The sequence below is a fragment of the Hypanus sabinus genome, chromosome 20 (assembly GCF_030144855.1).
Source record: "Hypanus sabinus isolate sHypSab1 chromosome 20, sHypSab1.hap1, whole genome shotgun sequence".
NCBI lineage: Eukaryota > Metazoa > Chordata > Chondrichthyes > Myliobatiformes > Dasyatidae > Hypanus > Hypanus sabinus.
The window spans coordinates 38,004,990-38,017,652 of record NC_082725.1 but is presented as its reverse complement, the minus strand read 5'-3'; the positions used below and the strand labels follow the sequence as shown (position 1 = coordinate 38,017,652).

General features: G+C 39.6%; 1 protein-coding gene across 4 annotated transcripts in view; it reads left to right on the top strand.

The window, feature by feature from the left end:
- brd9 (bromodomain containing 9) overlaps positions 1–12,663 on the top strand; it is a 72,120-nt gene that overhangs the window by 32,303 nt on the left and 27,154 nt on the right. For 2 of the 4 annotated variants that reach the window (XM_059945345.1, XM_059945342.1), the window contains exons 7-11: positions 719–897; positions 2,789–2,921; positions 5,189–5,264; positions 7,179–7,283; positions 11,096–11,228. In XM_059945345.1, coding sequence (XP_059801328.1) covers positions 719–897; positions 2,789–2,921; positions 5,189–5,264; positions 7,179–7,283; positions 11,096–11,228 — 626 coding nt within the window. The remainder of the gene's footprint in view (positions 1–718; positions 898–2,788; positions 2,922–5,188; positions 5,265–7,178; positions 7,284–11,095; positions 11,229–12,663) is intronic. The other 2 variants (XM_059945344.1, XM_059945343.1) reach the window with 2 other exon arrangements.

Sequence of the window (12,663 nt, the reverse complement as noted above, 5' to 3'; positions counted from 1 at the left end):
TGATGGGCCAAATGGCCTAATTCTGCAACTATATCTTATGGTCTAAATAAAGAGAAAGGATGATTATGAATCACGACTTTTCTCTGGTATTACAACAGTTTTAGAATAGGCTTTGCGCATAACAGATCCTTCCATTTAGGACTGTCCTAAGTGCACTTCAATGAGATTAAAGAATTGATAAGCTTTCACCAGTTTAAGGAATGCTCCTCGAAGGTATTGATTTAATCGACCACAGTTTGTGTTGCTAGGAATAACAAAAGAGAACAAATATGAACAAAGTATACTTCAGTTGCATTTTATTACAATGCAAAATTAAAGTAAGTTAAAATTAGATGATCTCATTGTGTTTATGCACTATTCATTTATTATGCATTTTCTCATTTGGGAGAGATAGAATGTTATTTAGTTTATTTTGCATCATTAACTATTTCCATCATTGTATTTCTGTGGCTGTGCCTTATTGTGTTGATGGTTGTCATGTCTTTGTCACAGGGCACACCATAGTTTATGATCCATTTACTTTGTCACTTCTAGTATCCTTCACCATTGAGCCCTAACAATGCTCATCTGTAATCACTCTCATTCACAAGAGTGTCAGTCATTAAACTGAACAAACATCAATGACCAGCAACTACTAAATGCTGTGCATGTGCATGCAGTTCACCCCAGGACTTGGGGAGAAGTAAAAAGCGTGCCCTTCTATGTTCTTTGCTTACAGGAGCGTCTGTTAGCTTTGAAGCGCAGCATGACATTCATGCAGGAGATCGATTTTTCTCAGCAGGCAGCACTGTTAGGCGATGAAGATGTAGCACAAGAAGAAACTGTTACAGAAGTTACTATAGTACCTGTCGAAACAACAACCAAAAAATCCAAGAAGCAAAGTAAAGAGGTCATCAGGTAAGTTCAGTTTGAAATTGCTGCACTTTGGCACTTTGTAAATTGGGTGGTCTCTTTTAAAGAAAGTTTCTGGACAATGAACTTTTCAAAGATCCAAGTTAGAAATATGTTAGATTTATTTTTAAAAGCCCTTAACAAAGAGTCACTGAAATATTAGGGACACTTGAATGGTTGGTAGTAAATTTATATATCCCACAACATTTTATTTTGTTCTGTAACATTATCTCAGAATGATCTTCTAGCATTGGATAGCCTGATAATTTGATAAGAATGCCAAAGAAGTGATGATTCAGGTTTCTTGTATTGTGTTTTATTGAGATTATTCTTCCTAATGACTTCTTAGCAGCCACAAATAATTATTCTTTTTTCTCTAAGACCCTTGTCTTTCTATCTGTGGGGTGCCAGAGTAACGTAGCGGTTAGTGCAATTCTATTACAGCTCAGGTCCTTGGAGTTTAATTCCGACGTCCTCTGTAAGAAGAGTATGTCCTTTCCATGATCACATGGGTTTCCTCCCACAGTCCAAAACCGTAGGATAATTGGTCACTGTATATTGTCCTGTGATTAGGCCAATGTTAATAGCTGGGTTGCTGGGCGGTGCAGCTGTATCTCTAAACTAAATGAACATCCCGTCTCTCCTAGATCTGTCAGAATGCAGTTCAGGGAAGTGTATTATGCACTTTGATGGAAAGAATGGAGGGATATACTGTTTTCTAAATGGGGAGAGAATTCAGAGAAAGTGCAGAGGGACTTGAGCGTCCTAGTGCAAGATTCGCAATGGGTTAACTTGCAGTTTCAGTCAGTAGTAATGAAGGCAATGACAATGTTAGCATTCATTTCTAGAGGACAAGAATGTAAGAGCAAGGATGCAATGCTGAGACTTTATATGGCATTGGTCAGAACACATTTGGGTACTGTGAGCAGTTTTGGGCCCCATATCTAAGGATGGATCTGCTTGCCAAAGAAATGATGCATAGTAAGTTTACAAGAACACTCCTGAGGAATGAAAGGATTTACATGTTTTTTGAGGAACATTTAGTGGCTCTGGAATTTAGAAGCGCGAGGGGGTTTCTCATTGAAGTTAACTTAATATTGAAAGGCCTAAATAGAGCAGTTGTGGAGAGGATGTTTTCTATAGTGGATGAATCTAGGACTTGAGGTACAGCTTTGGAATAAAAGGACATCCCTTCAGAAAGATGAGGAAGCAAGAGGGTGGTATATCTGTGGAAATCATGCCACAGATGTCTTTAAAAGCCAAGTCATTAGGTATACTTAAAGCGAGGTTGATAAGTTCTTTATTAGTAAGGGTGTCAAGTGTTGCAGTGAGAATACTGGAGAATAGGGTTGAGAGGGAATAAAAAATCTTGATGAACTGAATGGCCTAATTCTGCTCCTATGTCTTATGGTCTTCTGGAGACATGTAAACTTGCAATTACAGTTCTGACTTTGACAGGAGATGAAGTGCTTTTCACTGCTTTGCCTGTTGCTGTGAGAGTATTCCAGGGTAATGGTAAAACAGCAATACCTCTTGAGGTCTCACTCCATCTCACTGCCTCATCCTTGAGTGCTTGGAATTAGCAGGAGTGACATTTCACATCTAGTACAGATGAGCCCAAATGGTTAAGGACCACAGCTGTAAATATGTAAGCAGTTCAGTAAGATCCAGCCCAGTGATTCCTTGTATACTATGGTTGCATAGTACCGATCACCTTTATCCAATTGCATTATATTTTTAAGAGATTATAATTTACATTTTGAAATCTTATCTTGTAATATCTTGATCCTATCTTTAGTCCTAAATAGAACTTATGTACTAATAGTTGCATAGTGTTGGTGGAGCTGATTTATTAGATTTCTCGCTTCCTATTACCTCCCTTTTTATAATATTTCAGTTACTTATATGAGCCAGAAGGAAATGCATGCAGTTCAACTGACAGCACTGCTGAGGAACACGTCTTGGCATTGGTGGAACATGCAGCGGATGAAGCCCGAGATAGAATTAGCAGAAGTGCTGCTAATTCTAAGGTATATCAGTAAGTCAGTTGGATAAAGGATATACTGTGCCTGAGAATACAATTTGAAATGGTGTGAAAGCATTCCTGACTGCATCTCTATGTCTTCTGACTGGAACCATATATATTTGTAAGATGATTCATAAACAGTACAGAAGGAAAGTATCTGCACCTGAATTCCTGTGCAAAAAAAAAAATCAGAATGGTCTCATACCTCCTCTTCATCACACAGTTTAACATTTCCATTCTTCCTCCCATCTAGTTGTTTGTTTCCATTGTAAAAACTGCTGTGGATCCTCCATCTGTCATTGTAGATATTTTATGTCTTGATAAATCTCTGCAGAGGAACAAACCTCCCTCTGTCATTGTAGATATTTTATGTCTTGATAAATCTCTGCAGAGGAACAAACCTCCCTCTGTCATTGTAGATATTTTATGTCTTGATAAATCTCTGCAGAGGAACAAACACCCTTTAGGTGTGGATGGCTTAGGCCATAAGACAGGCAGAACTAGGCCATTCGGCACATCAAGTCTGTCTGCCATACTATCATGGCTTAAATGCCTTGAGGGTTTTCCTCAATTCTGCCCACCAAGGCCTTCTCATGGCCCCTTCTGGTTCTCCTAATTTCCTTCTTAAGCTCCTTCCTTTTAGCCTTATAATCTTCTAGATCTCTAACATTACCTATGCAGAACTTCGTACAAATACTCCCTGAACATTTGCCACATTTCTTCCGTACTTTTCCTTGAGAACATCTGTTTCCAATTTAAGCTTCCAATTTCTTGCCCGATAGCCTCATAATTCCCCTTACTCCAATTAAACGCTTTTCTAACTTATCTGTTCCTATCTTTCTCCGATGTTTTGGTAAAGGAAATAGAATTATGATCATTATCTCCAAAATGCTCTCCCACTGAGAGATCTGACACCTGACCAGGTTCATTTCCCAATACCAAATCAAGTACAGCCTTTCCTCTTGTAGACTTAACTACATATTGTTTCAAGACACCTTCCTGAACATGCCTAACAAACTCCACCCCATCTAAATCCCTTGCTCTAGGGAGATGCCAATCTATATTTGGGAAATTAAAATCTCCCATCACGACAACTCTGTTATTATTACACCTTTCCAGGATCTCTTTCCCTGTGATTGGTCTTGTAAATCTCTCTGGACCTGCTCCAATACCAGCCCATCCTTTCATAGAAAGCAGCCCAAAACTGTGAATACTCCCTAGAGCAGTCTGACCATTCAGTCATGACCTTGGCATTACATCTTGTTTTTATAATCTAGACCTCTTGAAATGAATACTAACATTGCACTTGCCTTTCTTATCACCGATTCAACCTGGAAATTAACCTTTAGGGAATCCTACAGGGGATTCCCAAGTCTCTTTACATGCCTGATTTCTGAATTTTCTCCCCATTTAGAAAATAGTCTACGTCTTTATTCCTTCTACCAAGGTGTATAATCATACACTTCCCTACACAGTGTTCCATCTGCCACTTCTTTGCCCATTGTCCTAATATGTCTAGGTCCTTCTGCCAGCTCAGTAATTGATAATTGTTTATTTCTGTGGAAACAATGCAAACCTAATTTGCTCTTTGATATTGTTTTGAGATTTATATTGATTCAGTAGACTGCATCTTCATCAGTGAAGTGGGCTAAAACTTATTTGCCTTCATCGAGTGTGGATGGTGTCCAGCTGTTTGTGAGTCAGGCTGAATCTGACTTCTGGTATTTGATTGCTAAAGTCAAAATTTTATGGGCGGGGGAGGGTCAGATGCCAAGACTTTCCAAAAGCACTACCTTGGGATGCACAAGCTGAGGCAATGTCACTACTTCTATTACGTTCTGTCTTGCAAGACAGCTACAGAATAAGGTTTTCAGATTGTTAATCCCACAAAGCTGCGAAAAATAGTTGTCATGGGAGTTTCACGTTTTTGTGAGATGGGAGGGCAGTAGGGAGAGGAGCATATGTGACCCAGTCTTCAGATAAGATTGCTTTCAATAATTAACAATTTAAAATGAAAAAGTTGCATAAACAATCTGCATTAGATTTTAAATGGGGCATTCTTGTAAGGATTCATGATATTAAAAACCTTGGTTATCATTAATTGAGAGAATCTACTGATCCTTTAGAATTTAGGAAACCAACAATGTTTTGACATGAAAGTTCTTGTTTCATGCAAATTTTAATCGACAAAATGGATTGTTAGCTTTAGTACACTTTGTTGATAACTGAAATAAATGTATTTGATCTAACTATGTTTGTATTTCATTCCAGATTGGCTACCTCAAAAAGGATGGTGATGGTCCTTTACTCTTTGCTGTCGTAAACCAGTCCGATCCAGAGACTGAAGGCAAGTTGCCTCTGGTGCTTGCAATTCTTAAAATGATCCAGAGTGCCATAAAGCAAGAGATTTTGAATTGACAGCAATTTTGACACCATGTCTAATTTTCTTTTCATTCACTCATTGGTGGGGTTATTACTGAAAAGGTCATCCTTTAATGCCCATACCTAATTGAGAAGCTGACAGTCACCATGAACTATTGTAGTCTTTTGGTGAAGGATCTTCTATAAATCTGTATATTGCAAAGAATTCCATTATTTTCAGCCAAGGAACAAGACCCATACTTCAAATTCAGGATTGTGCAGCTTGGTGGAGAATTTGTAGGTTGGCATTTCCAAGTGTTTTTTGCCCTTTTCAGTGGGACAGGTGGCTAGTACTCTTCAAAAGGTCTTGGTAAATTTGCTGCAGTTAACTTTGTAGATGGAACATATGGTCGCCACAAAGTGAAGGCTGAGATTGGTGGATAGGCTGTTAACTAAATTGATTTAATTGATCCTTACAATGAATTGGGCAATGCTTGTAAGACCAGTAATTATTCTTTAATTCTAATTTCTTTTGAATTCAATTACTTGCTTGGTAATTCAGTTATCAGCCAGATTGTTGGATCAGGTAAGTGTGAGTAAACCCAAAAAGCTTTTAAGGAGTTCCAGGATTTTGACCTGGTGATCAAAATGTTCAAAAAAATGTTTTTGAAATTGCACTTATCCAGGCAATTGGAGGATATTCCATCTTAATCCTGATTTGAGCTATGTAATTGTTGTTTTGGGTTTAGTAAGTTAGGAAGTGAATTATTTTCCTCAGGTCCTTTGTCTTTTGACTCTGTAGCTACATTGAGTATATAGTTCCTGGTGAATGGTAACCTACCCAGGAATATTTTGAGTTGGGAATTGATTGATGGTAATGCTGTTAAATGTCAGGGGATAAAAGCTGGAAATCTTCTTTTTGGATATTGTTATTGCCTGGCACTTGGGTGTGAATGTTACTTGCCACCTAGCAACCCAGCCATAGATATAGTCCAGGTCTTGCTCCACTTGGATATTGTCTGCTTTGTTATATGATGAGTCACAGATGGTCTTAAATGCTGTGCAACCGTCAGTGAACCTCTTACCTTGCAATTGAAGGAAGGTCATTGATGAAGCAGCTGAAAATGATTGTACCTAAGCCATTACCCTAAGGAACTCCTGATTCATGTCCTGTTTTCATCCAGCTATCTGTGATACTACGATGTTAACTAGTATTCTTACTATTTTATCATGGAGACCACTTTACCTCACACCTGCTGTACCTTGCATATTGTTGAAAGTGCTCAAGGGTCATGATGAATTGCATGCCACAGAAAGCCTAGTTTCAAATATTTTTAACCACTGTATTGCTGTTTTAGTTGAGTTTCACTGAAGGTTAGTACTTCTACTTCACTGCTGCCATGGTAAATGCAACTCCACATCAACCGTAATCAATTTGCCATGGGGAAATTAGCACAGGGTTGTAATGTGGATGTACGCTAAGTAGTAGTGGAACACAGTGTGGTTCTGCTGTAGCTCATCCACTTCAAAGTTCAATGTGTTGTGCATTCAGTGATGCTCTTCTGCACATCACTGTTGAGATTAGCCTTTTCTGAGATACTCAGATCACCTGTCTGGCACCAACAATCATTCCACAGCCAAAGTCACTTAGTTTATCTCTCTTCTCCATTCTGATGTGTGGTCTGAACAGCAAATGAACCACTTGCCCATATCTGCATGCTCTTATGCATTGAGTTACTGCCAGATGATTAGCTAATTAGATATTTACATTAATGAGTAGGTGTCCCTAATGAAGTGGCCATTGACTGTTCATGTCTTGAGAACCTCTTCTGATTTATCACTTGTAATATATATGTATCTGGGTTGAAAATGTGATTAAATGTTCCTGTTAACATTGCAGAGGAAGAGGTTCACCCAGTGGATCTGAGTTCCCTTACAACTAAACTCCAACCAGGCATCAATACAATGGGATTTAAAGATGATCGGAGAAACAAAGCGTTATCTGGTAAGACCTCTCCCCTGCTGCATCCTGAACTAATTTTTGTGAATGGCTGTTCTAGTTTCTGGAATAGGCTGATAGATTGGGAGGTGCTTTGAATAAAAGGGAGGAGAGAGTATGGAAATATGTTGAATAGTCAGCCTCACATCAGCAGTCAGCAAAATGGTGGACTTCATGTTAGCCTGTTTAAAAGATCAGCCTAGTCTTTAATTAATCTATTTTATGGAACGTATACAGCAAGATAGGAAAGGAAAATTAGTGGATGTTAAAGAGTTGGAGCTGAAACTGGGTGACCTCCACATCATTTGGGAGGCTGAGGGGTTGATAGACAGGACATACAGAGAGGTAGTTACACCCCAGATGCAGGACACAGGTAACTAGGTGACCGTCAGGAGGGGTAAAAGAGATAGGCAGCCAGTGGAGAGTATCTTGGGGCCATTGCCAGAAACAACCACACGAAAGCCATAGATGTTAGTTAGGCTTTTGGCAGTGAGCCTGGCTCTTTGCCTTAGAAGGGAATGGGTTTGGGGGGGGGGGGGGGTAGAAGAAGCAAGTTGTAGTGATAGGTGATTTGTTAGTTAGGGGAACAGAAAGGAGATTCTGTGGATGAGAATGAGATTTCCTGATGGTATCTGGCCTCCCTTGCACCAGGGTCAGGGACATCTTAGATCGATTCCATAGCACTCTTAAATTGAGAGGGTGAGCAATCAGAGGTTGTGGTCCATGCATCCATTTATTCTATTCCTATCAGATCAGCAATGCCCCATATGTCTTATGGGGAGGAGGGGTGACGAGGTCCTGCAAAGTGAGTTCAGAGACTTGTGTGTTAAAGTTAAAGGATAGGACCTCCAGGGACATGATCCCACAATTGCTACCTATGCCATGTACCAGTGAGGCTAGAAATACGTGGCAATAGTGCAGGTAGGAGGGCTTCAGATTTTTGTATCATTGCGCTCTCTTCCAGAGAAGGTGGGACCTGTACAGTAGGGACATTTGGCACCTGAACTGGAGGGGGACTACTATTGTAGTGGAAAGACTTGCTAGGGCTGCACAGAGAGGTTTAAACTAGAGTTGTAAGGGAATGGGAACCAGAGTGCTGGAACAGATAGTGGAGTGGTTGTGGAGAAAGATGTTGTTCAGCTTATATACAATGTCAGGAATCATAAGGTTGAGAATGCTGAGGCTTGTGGTGTAAACTGCGTATATTTCAATGCAAGGAGTATTGTAGGAAAGGTGGATAAGCTTAGAGCATGGATTAGCACGTGGAATTATGACTTCGTAGACATTAGTGAGACTTGGTTCCAGGAGGGGCGGAGCAGGCAACTCAATGTACCAGGGCTCCATTGTTTTATATGTGATAGAGCAGGTGGGGTTAAAGGCAGAAGGGGTGACATTACTAGTCAGGGAAAATGTCATGGCAGTGCTCAGGCTGGAGAGCTCGTCTAGTAAGACTTTATAGGTAGAATTGAGGAATAAGAAATTTATGTCCACATTAATGAGATTATATTAAACATCACACAACAGTTCATGGGATTTAGAGAAAGAAGTTTGTAGAAAGGTCACAGTCTGTTGCAAGAAACAAGACTGGGTTGGTAGCTGATTTTAACTTTCCACACATTGACTGAGGCATCCATACTGTAAAAGATCTGGATGGGAAAGTTTGTCAAATGTGTTCAGGGAAGTTTTCTTAATCAGTACACAGAAGTCCCAATGAGAGGAAGCAATATTAGATGTCCTTTTAGAGAATGAGACAGGGCAGGTAATGCAAATTTGTAGGGGAACGCTTTGCATCTAGTGATCATAGTGCCATTAGTTTCAATGTAATTATGGAAAAGGATGGGACTGGTCCTCAGGTTGAGGTCCTAAATTGAAGAAAGGACAGTTTTGGGTATCAGAAAGAACCTAGCAAATGTGGATTGAGACATATTGTTTTCTGGCAAAGATCTACTTGGTAAGTGGGTCATCCAAAGTGAAATTCTGAGAGTATAGTTTGTACGTTCTTGTCAGAGTAAAAAAGCAAGGATAATGGATTTAGGGAATCTTGGTTTTCGAGAGATATTGAGGCACCAGTTAAGAAAAAGTAGGAGGTGCATAGCAGGAATAAGCAGGTAGGAACAAGTGAGATACTTGAGGAGTATAAGAAATGCAAGAGAACACTTAAGGAAATCAGGAAGGCTTAAAGAAGGCATGAGGTTGCTCTAGTAGACAAGGTGATGGAGAATTCTAAGGGGTCCTACTAAGAGCAAAAGGATAGCAAGGGACAAAATTGGCTCTCTGGAAAATCAGAGTGGTAATCTGTGCATGGAGCCAAAAGAGATGGGGAGATCTTAAATGGAAGTTTTGCAACTATATTTACTTGAGAGATGGACACAGAGTCTGTAAGTAGTGAAGCAAAGCAGCACTGAGGTCATGGAACCTATACAAGTTATAGAGGAGGAGCTGTTTGCTGTCGTGAGGTCAAATCAGGGTTGATAAATCCATAGGACCAATCAGGGTGTTCCCTTACACCCTGTGGGGCGCAAGTAAAAAAAAAAAATTGCAGGGACCCTAACAGAATTGTTTAAAAAATCCTTAGCCACCAGTGAAGTGCCAGAGGATTGGAGGATAGTTAATGTTTGATCTTTTAAGAAAGGCTCTAGGAATAAGCCAGGATTTATAGGCTGGTGAGTCTGACGTCAGTAGTGGAAAAGTTATTGGAAGGGAAGGTATTCTAAGGGACTGGACACGTAAGTACTTGTATAGACAGGAACTGATTAGGAATAGTCAACATGGCTTTGTGGTAGGTCATATCTTACAGAGTTTTCGAGGAAGTTACCAGAAAAGTTGAAGGTAAGGCAGTGGCTGTTGTCTGCTTGGACTTTGGTGAGACCATTGAGAGGTTAGGAGGTCGTTAGGAGGTCGGTCAAAAGGTTGATCTGGAGGGCTAAAAGAAAACACAAGGCCCTTGGCATTCAAGATGGAGTAGTAAATTGGATTAGACATTGGCTTCGCAGGAGAAGTCAAAGAGTGGTAGTAGATGATTGCCCTTCTGACTGAAGGTCTGTGACTAGTGGTGTGCCACAGGGATCGGTGTTGGGTTTGTTGTTTATCATCTGTGCAACAATCTGGATGATAATGTGGTAAAGTGGATCAGCAGATTTGTGCATGATGCCAAGGTCAGGGGTGTAAGTGAGCATCAAGAGGTCTGTCAAAGCTTGCAGTAGGATCTGCACTAGTTGGGAAAATGGCAAATGGAATTTAATGCAGACAAGTTGCATGAAGGGAGGACCAACTAGAGTAGGTGAAAGGGGTCACAGATAGATGGGATCACAAAGAAAGCTTTTAGCACATTAGCCTTCATAAATCAATATACTGAGTACAGGAGTTGGGAAGTTTTGTATTGTGTGCAGTTTTGGTCACCTACCTATAGGAAGGACATAAATAAGATTGAAAGAGTGCAGTGAAAATTTACTAGGATGTCGCTGGTGCTTGACCTCAGTTACAGGGAAATGTTGAATAGGTTAGGACTTTATTACCTTGAACATAGAAGATTGAGGGGATATTCGATAGCAGGATACAAAATAACGAGCAGTATAGATAGGTTAAACACAAGCAGGCTTTTTTCACTAAGTTGGGTGAAACTACAAATAGACGCCATGGTTTAAGGGTGAAAAGTGAAGTGTTTAAGGGGAACATTATGGGAAACTTCTTTACTTAGGGTGGTGAGAGTGTGAAACAAGCAGCCAGTGCAAGTGGTAATACAAGTGTTTCTTGCTTTCATGTTTAATATGAAACATATTGAATGCAACAGCATTAAGACTTATCTTTATCCACTGCAGTTACTTATCTCAACTGTGTGTACACTGCACAGTCCATCCAAAACAACACCATCTTCCCAAATTTGACTCCAGAGGAGACAGAATTGCTGTATTCCACATATGGAGAAGAAACTGGGGTTCAGTGTGCCTTAAGGTAATACAAGTCATAGATACATGCTATTGAGTAAGCATTTAGTTTTCAAAGTTCAAAGTAAATTTTATTATCGAAGTACTTATGTCACCATATACAGCCCTAGGATTAATTTTCCTGTGGGGTATACTCAGCAAGTCTAGAGAATAGTAACTATAACAGTATCAGTGAAATATCAATCAGAGTGCAGAAGACAAACCAACTGTGCAAATGCAAATATAAATAAATAGCAATCAATTACAAGAACATGAGATAAAGAGTCCTTAATGGTGAGATCATTGGTTGTGGGAACATTTCAATCAGGCATCAAATGAGCGTAGTTATTCACTTTGATTAAAGAGCCTGATGGTTGATTACTTTAATATTGCGTGTAGAAAAATACTTACAATCAAGTTGTAAACACAAGTAAATCACGTCTGAGTCAAGTTTATTGTCATATGCACTTAAATGTATGCACAGCTGAAGTGAAAAGCTTACTTGCAGCATCACAGGTACATAGTATATAAGCAGCAAAAACATAAACTATACACAATTGACCATTGTTAATTTATGAAATTTAACCACTTTAGTTGTTCCTTAATACCTAAATATGCAAGATATTTTAAAATGGTGAAATTATCTTGAACGACTTTGAATTGTCAAAAACTACCAGTGTATATTGGGAGTGAAGCCACATCAATGAAGCCTTATTACCACTTGCTGCCCACTCAGCATTGCGAAAGGACTGTTAAGAGGAGGCTCTTGTTGCATGTTGCCATTGCCTGCTACATGTATGCGTATGTTACTTGCCACCTATCAACTTCACATCCTACCTTATTTGAATGTGGATGGTCATGTACTGTAGAGATCATTCTGACAGGCTGCATCACTGTCTGGTATGGAGGGGCTACTGCACAAGACCGAAAGAGGCTGCAGAGAGTTGTAAATCTAGTCAGCTCCATCTTGGGTACTAGCCTACAAAGTATCCAGGACATATTCAAGGAGCAGTGTCTCAGAAAGGCAGTGTCCATTATTAAGGACCTCCAGCACCCAGGACATGCCCTTTTCTCACTATTATTATCAGGTAGGAGATATAGAAGCCTGAAGGCACACACTCAGTGATTCAGGAACACTTCTTTCCCTCTGCCATCCATTTCCTAAATGGACATTGAACCCACGAACACTATCTTTTTTAATATATATTCTGGTTTTTGCATGATTTTTAATCTATTCAGTATTACTGTAATTTACTTACTATTTTTTTCTTCTATATTATGTATTGCGTTGAACTGCTGCTGATGAGTTAACAAATTTCACGACGCATGCCAGTGATAATAAACCTGATTCTGATTCTTATTCATGAATCACAAATGGTGCTGCTGTGCAGTATATTCCTAAAATGTAAAAAATGTCCAGCAGATGGCAGCAACAGTTAACATATAGAAGATAGTCTTGACTA